General features: G+C 32.6%; 1 protein-coding gene across 5 annotated transcripts in view; it reads left to right on the top strand.

Annotated features, from left to right (window-relative positions):
- CDKL3 (cyclin dependent kinase like 3) overlaps positions 1 to 24,650 on the top strand; it is an 87,034-nt gene that overhangs the window by 10,704 nt on the left and 51,680 nt on the right. For all 5 annotated transcript variants that reach the window (XM_074290916.1, XM_074290913.1, XM_074290917.1 and 2 more), the window contains 2 exons: positions 15,662 to 15,840; positions 21,863 to 21,975. In XM_074290916.1, the coding sequence (XP_074147017.1) occupies positions 15,662 to 15,840; positions 21,863 to 21,975 (292 nt within the window). The remainder of the gene's footprint in view (positions 1 to 15,661; positions 15,841 to 21,862; positions 21,976 to 24,650) is intronic.

Below are 24,650 nucleotides of genomic sequence, written 5' to 3' on the forward strand. Positions count from 1 at the left end.
CTAGGTTTTTGACAGCTCCTCCATTTCCTTTGCTAGATGTTAATCTGAATCAGAGCTACTAATTAGGGTGGGAGAAAGGGGGAGATGCCCCAAGGCTATGTTTTTGGCTCTTTTTTCCCCCTCAAAAGTATTTTATTTTTCCAAATACACATAAAGATAGTTTCTAACATTTATTTTGTGTTCCAAATTTTCCTCCTTCCCTCCCTTGCCACACCCCTTCCCAAGACAGCAAGCAATCTTATATAGGTTAAATAAAGGCATGCCATTATCTTAAATATTTTCCTTTTTCACTCTGTCTTCTGACACACACTGAAACCCTCCTCCTCCTGATAGCATCCCTGACCACCTTTCCTGTATTAATTTCTTTATTTTCTTTTATTAACATTTATTTTAAACTTAAATCCAAAATAGAAAAAGAAAAAATTACCATGTGCATAGCAGAACATAACAGAGAATTTAAAATATAAAGCAATAAATTTACCATTTCAAAAAAGCTTACATAATAATACTATACATAAATATATTATACTTATATAATAAATACTACACATTGTATTCAAAGGTAAATACTACACATCTTTGCTTCCTTGTAGATTTTCTTCTGTCCTGTTGTGAACTTTTTACTTTATTTTTTTACTCCTTTCCCTCTCCCCACAAAAGGGCTACAATTAATTGAATATATACACACAGACACATACACATATACTCACACATATGCATATATACACATATATCTTCATAAATAATTATAATCATACACAGATATTACATTTATATTCATGTATATAAGATATACTATGCTTGTTAGTCCTACGTTTCTCTGAACATGGATAACATCTTCCTTCATAAGTGTAAGTCCTATATTTTTCTTAATCCACCAGCTCATTTCCTACACTATAGCAATATTCCAACCTTATACTGTATTTCCCTCTCTATTTTTCTCTCTCTTTTACCTTTAACTTTGAATGACATCATGATTACTACTCCTACATTTTTTTACATAGTAAATTCTACTCCTAATCTTTATTTTGTTTGTGTGTATCACTTACTTCCTCTCCCTTCTGACTCCTCTGTTTTATTTCTACCCACTACCTTGATCTCCTATTACTTAACTTACTCCAAGGATCCCTCCCTTGTCCTCTGTCCTTATCTTTTCCCCTTGCCCTCTTCTTTCTGTCTGAATTTAGTAGACTTTTATAGTTTTCCAACTATGTCTTTATCCCATTCCTGTTAACCTGCGTACTATTCTTATCCTATTTTCGCATCCCCTTATTTCTTTATAAATTTATAAGATTTTTACTCCCTCCTAAATGTATGTTTTTCTCTCTTTAACCCATATCTGATATGAATAGAGTTCCTTTTCCTCTTCCCCTCCTTGTCACCTTACCTTCTTATTTCTTTCTCAATTTAGAAGATTTTTATACCTTCAAGATATATATGTATTGTTCCTTCTTTAACCCATTCCCCATGAAAGTAGGGTTCCAGAACTACCAGCTCCTTCCCCATATAATTCATCTGTATCAATTCTGCCTCTCACACCTCATTTGTAAAAGATAATTATTCTTTTTATCTTATGTTTCTCTTGGATCTTTTATGTCAAATTTTCTATTAAGTTCAGATCTTTTTTGCCACAAAATCCTGAAAGTCTGGCAATTCATTAAATGTCCAATTTTTTTTTTATTCAAGATTATGTTTAACTTTGCTAGGTATGATATTTTCAGCCACAACTCAAATTGTTTTGCTCTTTGATATATAATGTTCCAAGACCTGTGGAATAGCCATTATTAGGTCTTGTGTGATCCTAATTGTGACTGCCATAATTAAATTGTTTTTTGTTGTTGCTTATAATATTTTCAACTTGAGCTGGGAGTTTTGGAATTTGGCTATGACATTCCTGTAGGTTTTCTTTATAGGATCTCTTTCATGTGGTAATTAGTGGATTTTTTTTTCTATTTTTACTTTCTGTTCTTGTTCTAACACTTAGGACATTTTTTCTTTTATAAAGAATATATATATATATATATATATATATATATATATATATATATATAATAAAAATATATATATAATTTTTATTTCTTGTATTATTGCATCAGGATTCTTTTTCTGATCATAGTTTATTCCAGTCCAGTTATTCTTATGTTTTCTCTTCTTGATCTGTTCTCCATATCAGTTGTTTTTCTTATGAATTATTTCACATTCTTTTCTGTTTTTTCATTTTTAATATATTTTTAAATTTCTGATTTCTTCTTGTCCACTTTTAATTTTCTTTTTTAACTAAAGTTTTTTATTCCCAAAATATATGCATGGATAATTTTCTCCATTCACCCTTGCAAAACCTTGTGTTCCAAATTTTTTCCCTCTTTTTCCCCAACCTCTTCCCTAGACAGCAAGAGTAATCCATTATATGTTAAACATGTGCAATTCCTCTATATACATTTCTACAATTATTATGCTGCACAAGAAAAATCAGATCAAAAAGAAAAAAATGAGAAAAAAGCAAAATGCAAGCATACAATAACAAAAAGAGTTAAAATGTTATGTTGTGATCCACATTCAGTTCCCACTGTCTTTCTCTTTGAGTGCAGTTGGCTCTATTCATCACAAGACCATTGGAATTGGCCTGAATCATCTCATTGTTGAAGAGAGCCATGTCTATTAGAATTGATCACTGTATAATCTTGCTATTGCTGTGTAATGAAGAACTATTTACCTTCTCATAACTTGTTTAGGATGTCTGATATATTACTTCACATGAATGATCTGGATCCCTAAAGATCATGTCCATTTCTCTTGGCCAATTGTCTGGCTTATCACTAGTCATCCATGTTCAGATTATAGAAAGAGAATAGATAGCCTCAGGGCTATAAAATTATTTCTATGGTACACTCTCCAGATAAAATCTTTTCATGTCATAAATTATGCTTTCTTTGGGAATAATCATGGTTTCTGATACATGGTGTTTGCTGGTTAAAACATCTGCAACAATATTAGTTCTTGGCCAGTAATTCACATTTAACTCATACTTGGTCAGAGATACTTATCTCTGATTAACACTTTTCAAATTGTAAGTCAATTGGTTATCTATCCATACTCAAATTTGTCTGAAACTTTCCATGCCTTCACATGAATCCAGGAAAACTTTTCAGTGATAACACATCAACACATAAAACTTCAGTTTGTGGTTGAGCTTATAGATCTCAGTATTAATGAACTACTTAGTGGCAAGTGAAATAGGCTATTGTAGCCATTTTCCCCTAGTACAAAACTGCCTCTAGACCATCTAGGCTGATGTCATTGTGTAACAATTGTTGTATGTTGTATTGTTGTATGTTAAAGGACACCCTTATGAAAGACAAAAGCCCATACTGATGCATGTGAAAGGCAATTAGCATACTTCTTTTAGGTCTGCCTAATCATATTTGTTCTAGTATCCTGAAAAGGGATATCAAAACATTAATTCTGTATTAACTTTTCAAATTGTTTCTGATTCTTTTTAGTAATATATCCATAGAGCATTCATTAAGAGCCTTTGTAATGGTGGCATAATCATTCATAAATTTTATATTTGACACTAAACCCAGAAATTTCTTTAGTTCCTATAGTTCCTGACAGTTCTTTGTACGTGACCAAGTATTGCGTTCTGTCTTCTCTGTCTTAGTACTTAGTACTTAGTAACAGAAGTGATACAGCACTAGTATTATTTGTCAATTTAAAGCTTTAGATTATCAATTTTTTGATGATCTAACAGCTATAGTAGTCTCCCTGTAGAAGAAACTTGTATAAGTCACTTGTCATCCCTGGGCCTTAATTTCTTCATCAGTAAAATAAGATAGCCTCCAAAGCTATGATCCTGTGATCAATGCCTTTAATTCATGTCATTCACTTCCTTTTCTATGATATGTGGGAAAGTGCCAGAAATTCCTTAAGAGTATATGCTCAAAATGATAGAATCTCATTGAACAAATGAAAGCTGGTTTGTTCTCTTTGTCTGCCATAAGGATCTTATAATAGTTACTGTGCAGGTCCAACACAGGAACTAATTAGCAGACAATTCATAAAATCCTGAATTCATAGTGTAGTACGATCCATATTAGTTCTCAAGAATCTTTAGAATTCAAGTTTAAATAGTTTAAACATAACCAGTTTCATTTTTCCTATGAATAGACTGGAGTTGGTCTCAGTCAAACAGAGATCCCAGACAGAGAGCACCTAGACATACCAGATCTTCAGTATTTGATTTATCTCTAATGCCCCTAACTTTCCCAGGACACTCCCAAATATTTTAAGCTATAACCCTATTAGGAGTAATCTTCATTCAGGCCACAGAAACTAAGCCTTCATTGACTATAGAGATATATGACCCATATTTTCTTCATGAAATGACTAGAACATAATTGTTACCTGGATTCTAGTCTAGAACAGCAAAGTATCACACATCTTAATCTTTATACTGTCTCTAAGTGGACCCAGGAAAGGTTGCTGAGCCAAGGATTATTTTTTTAGTTTCTTCGGGTATATATATCCATAGTATTCCCTGCAATTTATGAAGTTAGTCTGGTAGACAGATTCTTGGAAGATCAATACTAGATTTCTTTCTGAGTTGTGTATATATTGTCTAGTTTCAGCCTCTGAGAGTATGCTATTTCCAAGGATTACTTTTTTAGTTTCTTCGGGTATATATATCCATAGTATTCCCTGCAATTTATGAAGTTAGTCTGGTAGACAGATTCTTGAAAGATCAATACTAGATTTCTTTCTGAGTTGTGTATATATTGTCTAGTTTCAGCCTCTGAGAGTATGCTATTTCCATATAGTTGCTAACCATGAGCTTCAATGATCCTCTAGGAAGACTGAACAGTATTCTAATTGACAATAAGTCTGATTTAAATTTCTTTGGTCAAATTTGTCTGATCGTCAATGATGGACAGAAATAACTACACCCAAAGATGGAACACTGGGAAGTGAATGTAAATTGTTAGCACTACTGTCTATCTACCCAGGTTACTTACACCTTTGAAATCTAATACTTAATGTGCAACAAGAAAATGGTATTTACACACATATATTGTATCTAGGTTTTATTGTAACACATGTAAAATGTATGGGATTGCCTGTCATTGGGGGGAGAGAATGGAGGGGGGGGGATAATTCGGAAAAATGAATACAAGGGATAATATTATAAGAAAAATTACTCATGCATATATATTGTGAAAAAAATTCTAAATAAAATAAAAAAAAAGAAAAATAGAAGCTAACTGTATGTACAGTTTGTACAGATTTAAGACATTTGACTAATCTATTAGCAATATTGGCCTGAGAAATTAAGACAGTAAAAAAAATTTGTCTGTAAATGTGTGTATATATATATATATATTTCCATATATATATACACCCACATGTCATTTATCCATGTGTATATAAAAGTGTACATTACAATTATTTTCCAAAGTATCCATATATAAAAGTATAATTTAATAAATGTTATATATTAAATGTAAAAAAAAAATTGTCTGATCGTGTTCAGCCTGTTTTGGTCTTGGTAGCCGACATCCAAGTGAATTGCTTGGGAAATCTTGGAGGTAATCTTTATAACCTCCATCTACTTTTTTTTTGACGTCATGTCCCATCTCTACCTCCTTGATTCATCAGATCAATTCTCAGTAGTTAGAGAGCTGTTCCCAATATATAGGAAGCTATATAGTTGTCTCAATAGTTCATCTACCATGCCTCTAAACATTTTATGTCATCTTTGGGCAATTCACATATCCTAAATTTATTGTGCCTTAGATTACAGATCTCTTCAGGCTCTCTAACTTTTGCAAAAAGAGAATGACCTTTTTCCCCTTTACTTGAATTTTTATTAGGAATTTGAATGTCCATGGCATACTCAGTGCCATTTCATTGGCTTTCCAGTACTTACATACAATCAAGTACTATAAATATGTTCTATTTACTGGGAGTTGAGATATGTTAAAAATAAATCACCTGAAGAGATTTAGTAATCACCTATATTCCTTTTCTCTAGCATCTGCAACTACCAAAGTATTTCTGATATGTGTGTACATAGACTCTAATGCTAATTGTCTACAGTAGACCTTTGTTTGGTGATATGAACCCATGGTTATATTGATTTATGGTTGTTGGCCAAAGAAAAAGATATCCCATATCTCCCATAGCAAATAATCATGTGTATACTTATTTCTTTACATGTTGTATTTTCATCCGCCATCCCACCAAATGTTAATTATTTCATGTCAGCTTCTATCATATTTTATTTTTTAAATTTTGTATCCTCAATGCCTAGCATAGTAACTTGCATTTAGAAAGCACTTAATAAAAGCTTAATGGATTGGTTTGAATTGTGTATAATTATACATCTGCTGCATTGGAAGGGACTGCCTTTGAGCTCCAACTTTTAATTGTTTTTTGTTGTTGTTGTTGTTGTTGTTGTTGTTTGTTTGTTTTTTTCCTCTTGAAATTATTGGCATTGTAGCCTTTTTCCCTTATATTCCCCCTTTACTGACTTTCTGGCGTCTTCCCTCCTTTGTTTATGAAAATATCCCCAGAGCTGACCTGCATAGCTGCTGCTAGCTTCCTCTCATTTGCTGGATTTATTAACTAACCTGAGTTCCTGACCTAAATAGTTTTAGGTATAGAATGTATAAAAATGACCCCAGATGAGTAAATAGGATCTCTTCCTTTAGGTCCATTTGCACCCATAGAGGCTTCCTGCCCTATTTCCTCCTTTGGATTTGTTTTTCTTCTTTGGTTTTACTAAATCAACCTGCTTTTTGCAAGTACTTTTGGAAGAGGATAGAGATGATGTTTCAAAGGGAATATCTACAGTCTTAAAGTTCCCTAACCTAGGAGTTGTCCAAACAGAAGGCAGCTCACTTCTTCCCCACACCCTTCTTATGTGGCTGAACAGAATTATACTTGCTACAGTGGGGGTAAGAGGATAGTAACAGGGAATATAATTGTGAGCAAAGTCACTAAAGTAAGAGGGAACCCAATATAGTCTCTAGACATAATTATGTATACTATTTGGTTTGAGTTCTGATCTAGAATATGGAAACAAGTGCTAGAGATGCTGAGTTAGCATTAGTGTTTTATTTTTCCTTTTTATTTAGTTGTTTAATTATCTTCATAATTATTATTTTATTTATTTTAGCAGTCTTTTTTAAAAATGAGTTCCAAATTACTCCCCTCTAACCCCTTCCTTATCCTTTGAAAAGGCAAGCAATATTATACTCGTTATACATGTGAAATCATACAGAACATTTTGATATCAGCCATGTTAAAAAAAAGAAAAGAAAAGAAAAAAAAAGAAAAAGAAAGCTAGAAAAGTATGTTTCAGTCTGCATTCAGAATTCACCAATTCCCTCTCTGGAGACCCATAGTATTTAATCATAAGTCCTTTGGAATTGTCTTGAATCATTTTATTGATCAGAGTATCTCAGCCTTTTATAGTTGAGCCTCATTACAATATTTCTGTTACTGTATAGAATATTTTCCTGGTTCTTCTCACTTCACTTTGCATCAGTTCATATAAATCTTCTCAGATTTTTTGAAACCATTATCTTTCTCATTTCTCATAGCACAGTAATACTCCTTACAATAAACTATAGTTTGCTTAGCTGCTTTCTACTTGATGAACATCCCCTAATATTCAATAAGTTGTCACCACAAAAAGAGCTGCTATATTTTTGCACAAATAGGTCATTTCTGATCTCTTTGGGGTATAGCCTAGTTGTAGTATGAGCATTGGTATTGTCTCTTGTGAATTCATGGAGATTTTATCTTGTCAGAATTCGTTTTTTGTCTTGTGGATCCACCTGTAATTGTCTTATATTTGATACATAATTAATCTTTTGGGTTCACTTTCATTTTAGAGAATTAGTGTATACTAGGCAAGGTTACCACTTGATTATCTTGTTGTTCATGTGACCCAGAAATTTCAATTTGCCCCTTTTCTTGGAGGTCTCAAAACATAGAATATTCTTCATTACAGTATGGGTTAAATGATTTGTGAGATTTCTTCCAACACTGAATTTCTATGGGGGAAAAAGAATCAAGGTATTTCATAGATATATATAATAAACTTTGACAACCGATAAAATAAGAAATGAAGGAGAATATGAAGGTAACAAGGTGTAAGTATTGTCACTTAGGATCATCTAGCATTAATGACAGTTAGGGACAGAGAAATAAGATTTCATGGGGTGGGCTGGGTGGGAAGAAAGACAATAAGTTCAGAAAAATCTCTGTTCAAAATGAATATCGGATATGCAGATGAAATCATCTAGTAGATGATTAGATATGTGTATAACTTGAACTCAATGGAGAGATAAGAATTAGATAAATTGAAGTCATCTACATAGAGATACTGCAGTTGGAAGAATGTATTTGTAAGTATACAGATAGAATCAGAAAGGCAGTAGAAAAACTAATTTGTAATTGTTATTTGTTTGCACTTGTTATATTATTATTGTTTAGTTTTTCAGTCATGCCTGACCTCCTTTGGGGTTTTTCTTGGCAAAGATACTACAGTGGTTTGCCATTATTTCTCCAACTCATGTTACAGATGAAGAACTGAGACAATAAGGTTAAATGATTTGCCTGGGGTCACACAACTAGTAGATTTGAACTCAGGAAGATGAATCTTCTTGACTCCAGGCCCGGTACTCTATCCATTGTTCCACCTAACTGCCTGTTAACATTTATATTTTATTTATTTACTACAATGTTATATTTTAATTTATTTTTAAAATTTTAATTTATATTTTATTAAACTATTGATTTGTACCTATGAGTTTTAAAATTTTATCAAGAATTTAATAATAATAAAGAATGTATCAACTTTCAAAAAGAAGAGTGAAAAATTAGCCCCTAAGTATGTTGCCTTGGAAATACAGTATTAAAGGAAGAAATATTGAAGGAGAAAGTTTAAATTATTTGTTTGACTTTGCTTGGATTCCATCTGTAATACATAGAAAATAGTAATTATCCACTGATACCTGATAGGAGTATTATTAGCATAATTGTTTTTACATATTAAAAAAAAATCACATTTAAAAGGATCATATCTGAAAAACAGCTTGGACTCAGAAGAATTGCACTATCCAAAATCCTGCATAAAAGTTCTATTCTAATTCAGTATCATAGTGTGGAAGTAATGCTGGCTTATTAAAAGCTTATACTAGTAATGTACAAACTCTGGCAGATTCTACCAAGCTGGGAAAAAATGGTCCTCATTTTTGTACAGCCCTTTTGAACACCCAATTTCAGTGGCTGTAGTCAAGTGGTGGGAACAGCTAGCAAAATATATTAAGATTTGGATAGTTTTTGCAGCACCTACAAACATGGACTTTGTTTTACTTTAAAGGTGAGATCATTGTTTAATCACTAACACGTTGACATATCATTGAATTATATCAATATAGATACATTTTTACTAAAGAAACCAGAAACCTAGGAAGTTAAAACCAAATGGAAGAATGGTTCACAGATTCTTCTTGGGTAGGCAAATAAAGTTGTTGCTGCACTAAGTTTTATGTGTCTATTGGCAACAAGAAATATTTTAGTTTTAGTCAACTGCAAAATCATCATGATAAAGTAGTGTGATGTGGTAGCCACAAAAACTAGTGGAATCTTGGCCTATATTAACAAGCATAATTTTCAAAAACAGGGATGTGATGATCGCATTGTATTCGTCCTTGTTAGACCTATGTTTAAATACACTGATAAACTAGACAGTGTCCAGAGGAGGGCAACTTGTATGGTGAAGGGCCTTGAGTCTACATTGGTGTTGATTCATTTTATAGGAGTACACCATTTGGGGTTTTCTTGACAGTGTTTTCTATTTCCTTCTCCAGCTCATTTTACAGATTAGGAAACTGAGGCACACAGCGTTAAATGACTTGTCCAGGTTACACAGCTATTAAGTGACTGAGGTCAGAATTGAATGCATGTGTCCCTGACTCCAGGCCCAGTGCTTGTATCACTGTGCCACCTACCTGTCCCATAACATGTATATAACATATAATTGATGAATGACTGAGAGAAAAGAAGATTCAGTGTCATATAGAGGAGATATATTAGACTTTTTCTGTTTGACCCCTGGGAGCAATGCCTGAAAGTTTCAAAGAGTTTAATTTAAATTTGATGTCAGTAAAAATTTCCAAACAATTTGAACCATCCAACGGATAGCATTGGATTCCCTTTTCAGGGAAATTGCTTTGCCTCAAAGGTACTTCCCCTTCTTGGAGGTCTTCAAGCAGAGGCTGGACAATTATTTGTCAAATATTTTATGGTAGGGTTCCTTTTGTGTAAGAATTGGATTAGATGGTTGTGGTAGCCATTGTGAACATTTGCAAAAAAGACCACCATGAAGATAATTGCAGCTTGTGATGTACCAGTTTCTGTTGAAGAAAATAAAGAGCTAGAGAAACTCTTCAAGATCTGAATAAGACCATCTAAATTAATTATATATGTGTGTGTGTGTGTATATATATATATATGTATGTATATATACACACATTTGTTTAACTAAATTATATATACAGTGACCTAAATGCAAAAGCAGGCATAGAAAGAATGAAATGAAAATAATGAAAAATGCTGGAAAATGTTATTTAGGATAAAAAAATGAAAAAATTCAAACTTCTTTCATGCCTATAATTTTATATATGTTTCTTGAAGAGAGTTGGGAGGTCTTTGATATGATGGCATCACCCAAAAATGACTATAACTTAAGAAATGGTTGGTTACCCACATGTAAAATGTATGGGATTACCTGCCATGGGGGGGAGGGAGTGGAGGGACGGAGGGGATAATTTGGAAAAATGAATAAAAAAAAAAAAAGAAAAAAAGAAATGGTTGGTTACCAATGTAACCACTACAATGTAAATACTAGTTGGGTTAGTTAGAATTGACTTATAAGAATAAAGATCAAAATATCAAATTAAATAGTAATAAGATAATGACAAATAGATAAAATATATCATAGAGATGATCACCATTTCTTAAAAATATTTACCAATCTAAATTTGTCATTTTATCAAGAGGGTCAGAAGAGCCTGCTTCATTTTACAAATATTTGATTATCAGTCAGAAGTAATACTAGTTTACAATATAAACTTGGCTAGAACATCATGAAATAAATTGACTCATAATGAAAAAATGGTGAAGTAAAAAAAGTTTACAGAAAAACTTGGCAAGAGGTCCAGTTAAAACCAGATCATTTCACAAAATAAAAAAATTGAAGGACAAGAAACAGGCAAAATGAAGATCTGTCAAGATTTCTAGAACTATTTTCCCAATAGAACATATTTGTAATCAATACATAGAAAAGGTTCATGCTAAGTCAACATGATTTTGTAGGTGTTGGTATGATTTACAAGATATCTGAAATAATGTAGGATACAAAACAAAAAGTAAATTAAGAAAATAACTACATTTACATCTTTATAAAATTTTTATGATGATTATGTATGGAGAGCGTCTTTATTGAAGGTAATGATAAAGGAATAGATGGGAAGTTACAAACTTCTACATATTCTTACACAGTTTACTAAAAAGTACAGATAATACAAAATAAAAACATTTTGATTTGGTAAAGGAAAATGCTGCCTTAAAGGTTCTTTTCCCACAAATGTCTTTCATATTATATATCAAAATCATTTGATAGTCATTGAAAAATGTAACAATGGAGAGGACTTTATTTAAACTCTTGATTATATCATTTGAGTAAGAAAACAGCAGAGAAATTATCCATGGAAAGTGATGTCCTCCAGATGTTTCTATTTGTGGGTTACTTTATGCTGATTGGAATATTGTAGAATTCATGAATTCATAGTCACTCAAAAGTGTTAGACCTAACTTCACACAGGAAAAAACAAATAAATGAAGGCTGCCTATTGTCCCAAACTATGATAGGTATGGAAGGTCCATAGAATTGATGCATCAGTACATATATATTAAACAGATGTGGAAGATGGACAAGGAATGGGATCCACAACTGAATAATGGAAAGCTAGCAGAATGAATTGCCTTTGGGAAATCACACAATGGTTTTAATCCAAGTTTCTTATTGAACAAAAGCCTAAAATTTTAACACTAGTATTCTTCTAGTGATATTATATATCTATAAATAATCATTAAATATCCCCAGTCTTTTAGGAATTAAACTTTCAGACCAGGGGCAGCTAGAAGGCACAGTAGATAAGAGCACTGGCCTTGAAGCCAGGAGAACCTGAGTTAAAATGTGACCTCAAACACTTAACACATCCTAGCTCTATGACCCTGGGGCAAGTCACATAAGTCTCATCAAAAAAAAGTTTCAGGACGCATGAAAGGCAATGGAGAGATGTTACTGGGCATAAATATGCTACAGCACATTACCAATGAATAATATACCAAAAGTAGCATAAAAATATAATAGATGAGATGAGGTGTAAAAGCAGAAAAGGAGATGGGTTGGCCATGTAACAAAGCCAAAGGATAACAAATAGGCAACCTAAATGCTACACTTGTATCTAAGAGATCTAGAAGAAGGAAGATCTTCAGCATACTGGGGTGGGCTCTGGAGTAGGGATTAATGGGGTGATATGCACAAGAGTTGGGCAGGTAGGTGGCACAGTAGGTAAGCGTGCCAAGTGTGGAGTCAGGAAGACTCATCTTTGTTGGTACAAGCCATACACTAGCTGTGTGACCTTGGGCAAGCCACTTGACCCTGTTTGCCTCAGGCCCTCATTTGTAAAATAAACTGGAGAGGGAAATGGCAAATCTTTGCCAAGAAAACCCCAAATGGAGTCACAAAGAGTTGAACATTACTGAAACCATGAACAATAATAATATGCACGTAGGATAAAAAAGTATGAATGCAATCTGCAGTACTGAAGTGAGTACCCACTTGTCAATACAAGATGAGAGCTCAGATCTATTGCAGTATCCAGAACTAGAACTATAGTATGTATAGGTATCATGGTTTGAGCCTGGACCACATTAATTTCATCAAGTTGACATTTTATAAATAAAAATCTTATTTTACTATCTCAAAATTTTCTAACAAATGTTTCCAAAAAGTAATGGTTTTCATTGTAGTTACTTAGAAATTATTCTTTGGGATTATAGAATTAGTTGAATTTTTCCAAAACATATAGTGGAAATATTTGAAAATTTTAATATAATGTCTTTGTCTTCCTTATATCCCTCTTCCCCACAAATAGATTATTCAAACAAAAGATCCTCAAAATGAAGCTATTGTGAATATAGACATGGCCTTAGAGTATGGAGGAAAAAACCTGAAGATACAACCTATATCTCCCTAATTTTATAATCCTTTTCTGGGTACTTGGTCCTTATTTTTGGAGTTTCATTTCATTCATTTTAAGACCATCATCTTCCATCTGAAAGAAAGCAAAGTGCTCTGTTCAATCAGAAGACTGACCGTAAAATTGATGGATGTTTTTTTGCAAACATCTTCATTCAGCGCATCTCTGTCTGTGTCTGGGTATTATTAGCTTATCACTGTTTGTTCCACATTAACATCTAATTATTTCCACATTGTGCTGTATATAAAGATTTGATGAATAGATGGAAAATTTAGTTAATAGAATCTTTAACATGATTTAGAACTCCAGATCTTCCCAAGATTGTCAAAGTTGAAGCTTTCCATATTTTGAAGGTGGTTTAAATTCAAGGATATAAACTTGTATGGAACAGTGATGTTGTAAATGAAAACGTAATATTGACTTACATATACTTTCACCATATGGTTCTATAAAACTGAAGTTCAAAATATGATATTACGTCATTTAATTAACATTCTAATCAATTTGTTTAATTAATCTTCACATGCATGTATGAATTTGGTATTAGATTTGGGGTATGACTGTATAGGGACAGAAATTGGGATTATACTTGTGATTCTCCTGGTGTAGGGAATTCCTTTTTAAAGAACTTTGTCTCCCATGCAGTTTGGCTCCTTCTCTGCAACTTAGAGATCTGCCTAGAGTAGGGGGGCGGGGTTGTGACTTGTCCAGGGTCACATAGCTAGAATGTGTCAGAGTCAATACTTTAATTTAGATCTTTAATATCTCATGTTATTTTTCATCCATATATACATATCTGTATTGCATATGTATTGTGTGTATACATGTATATATGTTTAAACTGGAATTTAATTGGCATACATCAGGTTTTTTTAATATTCAAAGGTATTTTGTGGATGGAGGTGAGTAATTAATAAAATTTAGATCTTATTTAACAACTTCTCTAAGTTATTTACTCATCATAAAATGAGACAACTATTTGGTAGTTAAAAATGAGGCTCCTTACCGTTGGTCTATCCTTGCTCCAAAAGGGAACCGAGCATAATATACATACTTGAAACAGCTTTATTCTTCATGTAATGATAGCTCACACTTCCATAGCTCTTTAAGGTTTTTGAAGCACCTTGCTCCAAACAACCCTGTGAGGTATAGTATAATTTTACAGATAAAGAAGTTTGACCTTAGAGAAGTTAGATGACTGGAAGCTCACAAAACTAGTAAATGTTACAACCAGGATCCAAAGCCAGGACTCATAACTAGTGTTTATTCCACTTTATTATGCTGTCTTGCTATATACTATGGCCAGACTTTTCAGTGATTTTATTCATGCTGATATCTTCTGGAATGTCACCCTTCTGTCTCTACCTATCAAAAAATCCTACCTGTCCTTAAGATGCCTTTATTAGATATTCTGAATGCTAAACTGGGATTTACAAAGAGGTACTTGATAAATATTTGCTTAATGAATGAATGAATGTAGAATTTCTATATTCTTACTCAATTCCCTTGTTTCTCAGACACTGAAAACAAATTAAAAATTTGTTGATTTTGATATAAAACTAACTTTAATCAGATCTTACCTAATTTCTTATATTAAAAAAGAACAAAAATGTTAAAATATATTGTAAAGTTCTAAATTCAGCTTTTTCTGGTATGTGTTAGAATACAAGAAAAATAACAGTTTAACATCAGTGATTTGGAAAAGGACCAAAGAGCTATCATGTATGTATATAAACACATATTAACAATTTAAGGAAGCTATGAGAAAAAGTAGTACTTTCAAAACTGAAATTACTACAAAGTTCAAGCTGAAGTGATATTTTAGTTTTCTTAATACTAACAACAAAGCTTTTCATTTCCTTTAAAACAGGTTTGTATAATACATTTTTTCAAATGGCACTACTCACTGAAAATAAATCTGCCCTATGTTAATATTTTTCTCATCTTTTAAAGAGAGACAAGATGTAGTGTGAAGTTACAGCAAGTTAATTGTACATCTAAGGAATGACGCTATGTTTCTGACTTTGAATAAATTTTCCTATTTATTTCATGGTATTTTACAGTAAATTGGAATGCTTAATTGTTTTCCTTTTTAGTGAATGTCACTTTTTGTGATAGTATATCTTTCACAAAATCCTTTTGAATGTGGGTAAATGGGATGGGGCACCAGGAATTAGAAACTTTATGTATAACATAGATGTTGAGTATCTTTTACATCTGTAATGAAAAAACTCTTGTTTTTATCAATATTTGCCCTCTAACTTAAAGAATATCCCTAGATATTGAAGCTTTGTTTATCTAAAATGGCTCTTATTTGTTTTTAGATTATTCATCGGGATATAAAACCTGAGAATATTTTAGTATCTCAGTCTGGAATTACTAAACTCTGTGATTTTGGTTTTGCTCGGACATTAGCAGCCCCTGGAGACATTTATACAGACTATGTGGCTACCCGCTGGTATAGAGCGCCTGAATTAGTATTAAAAGATACTACTTATGGAAAGTAAGTATGTTTTCGTATATGATCCACTTTTCTTCCCTTCTGCATTTTCCCATAATATATTTATCTCCATTGTGTCCTTCCAATAAGATATATTTAACATGGTCAGGACTGGGAAGCATTTCTGGTCTTGTTACCATTTCTTCTGAATGGTTATAGCAGGAATGATGATAACCAGCTAGCTCAGAATTTCCTTAGAAGACATCAGTGCATACTGTAAGCCTTTTAGTCAGTTGCTCTAATGTATACATTAAGCCTTTTATTTGATTGCTCTACTGTATGCCTACTAGTAACTTCTTCTGTCATTATATTCTTGGGAAATTTGTATAATTAATTTACTTTATCACCAATTTAGAAATAAATTTCCTATTATATTAAGTGCTTGGTTAATATATTGGTCTAATATATGACATCTCTTTGAAAAATATATATATACACATATATATATGTGTGTGTGTGTGTGTGTATGTATATACATATACATATGTTTAGATATTACAGAAGTGAGCAGGAGAAGCCCTGATTTGAAGGACTGAGATATTTTTTATGGAACTGTACATGCATTCTGCCCCTTGTTATTCCATATCAAACTGCTTTATTCTATGGCCTCAACCTCCATTTCCCTTTCTGGGGTGAAATATTCTACTTACTAGATCATCTCCCAGCAGACCTGCCTCTGTAGTAATAGTGGATCCAAAAAAGTTTGGCTCTTCTGACTCCTTAATGCCTATATAACAGAATAATAATTTGAAGCAAAATGTCAGTGCTATAATGTACTTACTGCCTAAGTGGAGTGTGGAGTTTGCCTGAGACATAGAATAGAGAATCCACCTCAGTGACTTCTAAGCCTTTCAGGAGTGATCTCAGAATAGAACCTTCTTAGATATGTAAAATTGCCCCCAAAATGTTTGAAAGAACTGTTTAGTCAATGGCATTATCCCTGAATCTTGCAATACCCCCCAACACGACACATATACATACACATGCATATGCTTATCTATCTGTCTGTCTTTCTGTCTACCTATCTATCTCTATATCTATCTATAGAGAGAGAAAAGGAGAAAGGGAGGGAAAGAAAGAAGGAGGGAACAAGTGAGAGACAGAGAAAGAGAGAGAGTTGGATACTAAATAAGATAACTAAAATGGACCAGTACATCATGCCATGAATTCAAGATACCTTGGACTGTTTGGGGATCCAGTAGTTTTTAATATTGTATTTAAACATAAGAGATACAAACAGATACCATCAGATTCAAATGAGAGAAAACACTGAAAAAGAATCCTAAAAGTCAGTGGAGCTGTTTCTTCCCATTCTTCTTGTAGACCATACGGTCTCCCAGATTACTTTAAACCGGTACTGTTGGTCTGGCAGAAAAGGCTCTTTGAACATGGAGAACATGCTAATGAAACAGAAAATGGCTTTGTGGGGTTCCAAGTCATCTCTCAGGTATGGACTATTGAGGTCAAATAAGAGGCTACTCTGAATCATCCAGACTTTACTGCAGAAGATCAAAATAGATCTGCTATGAGATGGCAGTCTCTCTTCATGGAGAAAGGGGCTTTGGAGTAGAGGGCAGAACAGCCTCATTCTATAAAAAGAAAGGGCCAAAGCATATATCCTGCTCTGTGTGCCTTAGCAGAGAAAATCAGAGGTTCCCCATTTCAACTCTGCTACCTTGGAAAAGAAAGACTCAGTATAGGTTATACTCGTATTTTATGTAATCCAGATTTGGAAGGGAAAGTATAGCTCTTTATTTTGTATTGATATTTTGATTGTGCAAGTTGTGTCCTTCTAAGAGCTTTAGAAAATTGCCTAATCTCTGTCTAACGTATTTACAATTTGAGGCAATTATAAAAATTGAGAGCTAGATAAGAAATATAGAAAACCATGAAGGGAACAAGTTATATATTATATATTATATATACATGCAAAAAAAAAAGTTAAATAGAATGATCTTCTGTAATCTTCCTAGGAACAATCACTCTGATAGAGAAGCTCTCCAGATTTTCTTTTGCTCTATATAAAAGTGCTAGAAAGGAACTTGTTTTGAATTTGAACAAATTTTCATTGTTTCTGAAATCATTTGTCAGGTTAATAATTGAAGAAAACTATTCATGGCACTCATGACTCTAGTGCTCCTCAGAATGACATTGAGTTTTTTCTACATCTAAAATGAAGCAGAAGTAATATGGATATTGGTGAATATTATAGTTATTGTGGCTTATTTCTTTTTTTTTTTCTTTTTTCTTTTTCCTGAGACTGGGGTAAGGGACTTGCCCAGGGTCACACAGCTAGGAAGTGTTTAGTTATTGTGGCTTCTTTCTTTTTTTTTTTTTTTTTTTTTTTTGGGTCCTCCTGAATTCAAGGCTGGTGCTCTATCCACTGCGCCACCTAGCTGCCCCTATTGTGGCTTATTTCAATAGCCAAATAAGAACATCTTAAGTCGAATATTATGAAAGCCTTCAACAACAATTAACTAACTCGATATAGCCTCCCTTGCCTTAAAGTTATGTCAGATCAGTCAGAAAGCACTTATTAAGCATTTACTATCTTGTCTAGCACAAGATGATATGCCTTCCTTTCCTTCAATTGTTATGTAATAGGGCACCAATGTCGATTACAAACATATATCTAGAGAATGTTCAGGGAGAAAAATACCATTCCCAGTGGCCTCTGGCTATTCATCTCTGAATGAGCAAATCAGAATAAATTTGAGGAGATGTCTCAGAAGTAGATGATGAGTTTTATGGATAGCATGCTGTAGAGTTGCTTCAAGTTTTGCGGATAAAATTATTTTTAGTTGTGAATTTTCATGAAAAGTAACAAGCTACTATTTGCTTCTTAAAAATAATAAAAAGTAAGTTTCTTCTAACTTTACATTTCATCATTAAATAACGTTTATAATGTTTTGGCTTGCAGAGTTGTACAAACTGATGTTAACCTCTTTATTCCTAAATTCATTGTTATCTGAATTTAATTGTATTGCTTTTATGGCAGGGCTCAGTATAATATGATATAGAATTATTTTGTGGATGGTGTAAGTTCCTTGATTTTTATTTTTTCTCTTCAAATAATGATGCTTTAAAAAATTACTTATAAAAAAATCAAACAAACCTAGATCCTATTTCATGTTATTGGAGGTAATGTCTAGTTCTTACCTCATATTAAAAACGAATGAAGATTAACAAATTATATACATATTACAAAATATTTGGGAATGAGGTACTCTGGTAATTATTGTTTTGTCCTTAAGTACACGATGAGTTACAGAACACAATTGTGTAAATTCAATTATATACATTAATACTGCAAGTATTTTAATATAAAGATTTATTTAACATCTGCTTTGCTACAGGACTTCCCAGGCAATTTAAATCAAAGCAAATTGATTTATATTTAAACAAAACAATGATTACATTTAAATATAACCTGAAATTTTTATATTTAAAAATAATGTTGTGAATTGTTAAAATGATAATTTTTATCTCTTTACCTTGGTAAATTAAATTTTTTCATTTCTTTTTTCTTTATTTTTTCTGAGACAACTGGGGCTAAGTGACTTGTCCAGGGTCATACAGCTATGAAGTTTTAAGTGTCTGAGGTCACATTTGAACTCAGGTCCTCCTGACTTCAGGGCTGGCACTCTATCTACTCTGCCACATAGTTGCCTAAAAATTGTCATTTCTTAAATGAAATTTTCTTGTTTAATTCTTCATTGAAAAGTTAATCAAGTATATCAAGAGAACTAATGAAAAAAAAATGCATAGGAAGGTGACCTAGCCATACCACACCTAAAACTCTATTATAAAATGGCAGTCATCAAGATCATCTGGTAACTGGCTAAGAAATAGAGTGGTAGAACATTGGAATAGGTTATATACAATGATACAGAAATCAATGACTATAGTAATCTAGTGTTTAATAAACCCAAATAAATGCTCCAGTTTCTGGGATAAGAACTCACTATTGACAAAAATTGCTGGGAAAACTTGGCATAGAACTACATCTCCCACCGCATTCCAAAATAAGGTCAAAATGGGTATATGATTTAGCTTAAAAGGTATAAGCAATTAGGAGAGCAAGGCATAATCTACCTGTCAGGTTTTTGGAGAAGGGGGGAATTTATGATCAAAGAATAATTAGAGAACATTATGAATTGCAAAATGGATAATTTTGATTACATTAATTTAAAAAGTTTTATCATAAACAAAACCAATGCAGCCAAGATTAGAAGGGAAACAGGAAGCTAGGGAAAATTTTTTTTACAGCCAGTGTTTCTGATAAAGTCCTCAGTGCTAAACTATATAGAGAATAGATTCAAATTTATAAGAATACAAGTTATTCCTCAGTTGATGCAGTCAAAGGATGTGAACAGACAATTTTAAAATGAAGAAATTAAAGCTATCTCAAGTCATAAGAAAAAAAAATTCTCTAAGGAACTAGAGGCTGAGTGGACATCTATCAGTTGGAGAATGCCTGAATAAGTTATGATATATGAATGTTATGAAATATTTTTTATAAGAAATGATCATCAGGATGATTTCAGAAAGGCCTGAAGAGATTTGCATGAACTGATGCTAAGTGAAGTTAGTAAAACCAGGAGAACATTGTTTACAGCAACAACAAAAATATGTGATGATCAATTCTGATGGATGTGGTTCTTTTCAACAATTAGGTGATTAAGGTCAATTCCAATAGACTTGTGATGGTAAGAGCCATCTGCATCCAGAAAGAGGACAGTGGGGTCTGAATGTGGATCACAGCATAGTATTTTTAATTTTTTGTTGTTTGCTTGCTTTTTGTTTTCTTTCTCATTTTTTCCCTTTTTTGATTTGATTTTTCTTGTGCAGCATGATGATTGTGAAGGTATGTATAGAAGAGTTGCACATGTTTAACATATATTGTACCATTTGCTATCTGGGTGGGGGAAGAGAGGAAGAAAAAATTTGAAAAGTGGGGTTTTGCAAGGACGAATGTTGAGGACTATCTCTGAATATATTTTGAGTGAAGAACAATTATTTTAATGCTCTAAATCACTTTTAATTAGAGAAATACAAATTAACACAACTCTGAGGTACCATTTCACACCTCTCAGATTGGCTAAGATGATAGGAAAAGATAACAATAAATGTTGGAGGGTATATAGGAAAACTGGAACGCTAATGTGTTGTTAGTAGAGTTTTGAACTTGATCCAACCATTCTGGAGAGCAGTTTGGAACTATGCCCAAAGGGTTATAAAACTGGACATACCCTTTCATCCAGAAGTATTTCTATTGAGCTTATATCCCAAAGAGATATTTTTTTACTAATAGGAATATAGCAATACCAAAGGAAAAGGATTCACATGTGCGAAAATATTTGTAGCAGCTGTTTTTGTAGTGGCAAGGAACTGGAAATTGAATGGATTGTCCATTCAGTTGGAATGGGAAATGACTGAATAAGTTATAGTATATCAATGCAATGGAATATTATTGTTCTGTAAGAAATGGTGAGCAGGCTGAATTCAGAAAAGCCTTGAAAGACTAGATATTGATTGAAGTGAGCAGAATAAAGAGAGCATTGTACACAGTAACAACAAGATTATGTGATGATCAACTGTGATGGACTTGGCTCTTCCCAACAATGCAGTGATTCAAGGCAATTCCAATAGACATTTGATGGCAAATGCCATTCGCATCCAGAGAGAGAGAACTATTGGAGACTGAATGTTGATTGAAACAAAGTAGTTTCATCTTTGGTTTTGTTTATTTGTTTTTTCTTCTGTTTTTTCCTCTTTTTGGTCTGATATTTCTTATATGACATGACAAATATAGAAATATGTTTTAAGGAATTGCACATATTTAACCTATATCAGATTACTTGCTGTCTTGAGGAAGAGGGAGGGAAGGAAAGATAGAAAAAAATTTGGAGCATGAAGTCTTACAAAAATGAATGTTGAAAACTATTTTACTTATATTTAGAAAAATAAAATACTATTGGGAAAAAAGAAATAGTAAAGTTATTTTCTCTTTTTCTGCTTTTAGACCTGTGGATATTTGGGCTTTAGGTTGCATGATCGTTGAGATGGCCACAGGGAACCCATATCTTCCTAGTAGTTCTGACTTGGATTTGCTCCACAAAATTGTGATAAAAGTAGGTAGGTATTACTGAAATTTTCTGTTATACTATAAAATGAAAATGAAACAAACCACATTAATTTGTTTTTCACAATACCTTAAAATGCAAATTGTTCATCCCAGTTCTGTTCATAAAGAATAACAAAAATTTTATACTATAGCAGCAAATCATATTGTTCACAAAGATATCAGCAAATCTGTTCCCAGGCTTATATATATCATAGGTATATATATAAGATACCAAATTATCTACTGTTGCAAATAACTTTATGCCAGAAAAGAAGCTGCTATTCCATATGTTGTTATGGAATGTTCATGGTCCTATGAAAATGGTCCATTAAGAACTCTTTATATTTTGGAGGAAAGATATTACTTAAAAGAACTTCAGTTTTAAAAAAATATTTGTGTGCCCTAAAGGCATTTTGTTGCCTAAAGGCATACATACACATGGGTATGCCTAATTCTACTAATGGAATATATATATTATTCATTATTTCCAAAATATTGTCCTTTAAATTTAAGTAGCCAGATATTGATTGGGGATGTAGTGGGAACAGAAGTCATTAAATAATATCTCATTTGAAAGGCAGCTTGAAGTATACAATTAAATTATTGTATTAAACAAAATTACCTAGTTGTATAACTAAAATGAATATGTTTCAAATTCTTAAAGATTAAAGACTTATCTTTTTCAATTGGTAAAAGTTTTAAAACCATTTTAAAGGCTAAGAGTTCATATACTTTCATGTTAATTATTTTCATTCATGTTGCAAGTGTAACCCCTTATTCTGCAAAAGTGCATGAAATAATTATTGTACTGAAGATTCTAGACACTGGATTTTAATATGTAGATTTATTCTATTTATATAGGAGCACTAGAAGTTTTCAATTTTACAAAAAAAATTATGTAGGGGCATCTAGATGGTGCAGTGGAGAGAGTCAGGAGGAGCTGGGTTCAAATATGGCCTTAGATATTTAATACTTCCTAGCTGACTTTAGGCAAGTCATTTGACCTCATTTGCCTAAAAATAAATAAATAAATAAATGAAATTTGTGTCCTATTTTGGAAGGTTACTTTAAAAAAAAAATCCAAAAACATCATCTAAACATTTTCTAGCTGGCTACTAAAAGCTTTCTTTAGAATAGGGAGTAACTTTTTTTTTATTATGATGCATTTTTGAAAACTGTCAGAATGGATTGAAAGTAGACTAAAATTTTTCATGTAATTATTAAAAAGTTGTGTTATTGAGCAAAAGCTCAAGTATCAAAGAAGCATCATTATGACCTTCATTATAACCAAAAATAGCCATCATCCTCTGTAATGCCTGAATATAGTAAAATTTTCCTCCAAGTCATCACATTTAATTCTAGAAGGGACCTTAGAATTCCAATCCAATTTTGTAGATGAAAAAAACAAGGCCTAGAGAGGTGAATTGATTTGTTCAAAATATATAACACGTCATGGACATGGGTGAGTCTAAAAGTAAAAACTACTAAGTTCCAGTAAAAGGCTTTTTCCACTAGATCACTTTTTCCTCCCTTATAACAAGTTTTATGAAATGGGCGCAACTTTGCTGTATCAAAAACTCTACTTATAACTAATATTCCAGTTATATTTTGATAACTGTGATCTTATTAATATGAGTACTCTCTTCAGCATTGCAGATCACCACTCATTCAAACCTTTTTCACTTTTGTGCATGTCCTCCCATTAATACATCTCATACAATCCACTCAGTATGCTGAGGGCCTTCCTTCTATCTTTTTTAGATCATTGAATGGATATTATTGAATAGGTTATCTTACTGTTTGTTATCTCTTAATTTTGGTACATGATCAACCTACCTTCTTTTCTGCTCTTATATCTCATCAATTATATATTTTATGCCACTTTTGGTACATAATTAATTGGTAATGCTCTGTAGCATATTTATGCCTATTAAACATCTCTTGCCCTTGTCCTAAGAGACTGGAGATATTTAATAATTTACAGCCACATTCACCAGAAGAATGAATACTGGTGTTAAAAATTTAGGCTTTTGTTTCAATGAGAAACTTGAGGTCATTAAAAACATTGTGTGAGTTCCTCGAGGCAATCCAGCCATTTAGCTAACTATTATTCAATTGTAGATCCCATTCCTTGTCCCTTTACCATGTCTTTCTAAAATATAAATACTTATGAACCAACTCTATGGGCTTTTTATCCAGTTTCTTTTTTTCTGAATGAGTTTTCTCTTTATCCAAGCAGAGGTATTCAGAAATCATTCTTTCAGAATCATTCCACTGATTATCCTTGAACCAACGAAAATCCAGATATAAATGCTGCAAATCTTTTTCATTGTAGGGACTTAGAGAAGAGGAGTTTCTGTAATCTGGTCTTTTCTCTTTTCTTATTATCAGGGTTTTCTTAACACCAACTGGGTTCAATCTCTTTCTCCTCTCTCCTGTTTGCCTGAGTCATCATTCAGGAAAGAGTCACTGCTGCAGGTAGAGTCCCTGTGCAAGAATTAACGATTAAAAATAATCAGATCTGTAAGATCTGTAAGTATCAAGAAGTGGCCTGTATGTACCGTCATTTATGCTAATGTGTTTCAATGCTTGAAGACATCTTTTTTTTTTTCCCTTTCCCAGCTCTATCTGTACAGTTATAAAATCTTTAAATTGGAAGAGAACTTAGCAGTCATCTAGTCCAAAC

The sequence above is a fragment of the Sminthopsis crassicaudata genome, chromosome 2 (genome assembly GCF_048593235.1).
Source record: "Sminthopsis crassicaudata isolate SCR6 chromosome 2, ASM4859323v1, whole genome shotgun sequence".
NCBI classification, from domain to species: Eukaryota; Metazoa; Chordata; class Mammalia; order Dasyuromorphia; family Dasyuridae; genus Sminthopsis; species Sminthopsis crassicaudata.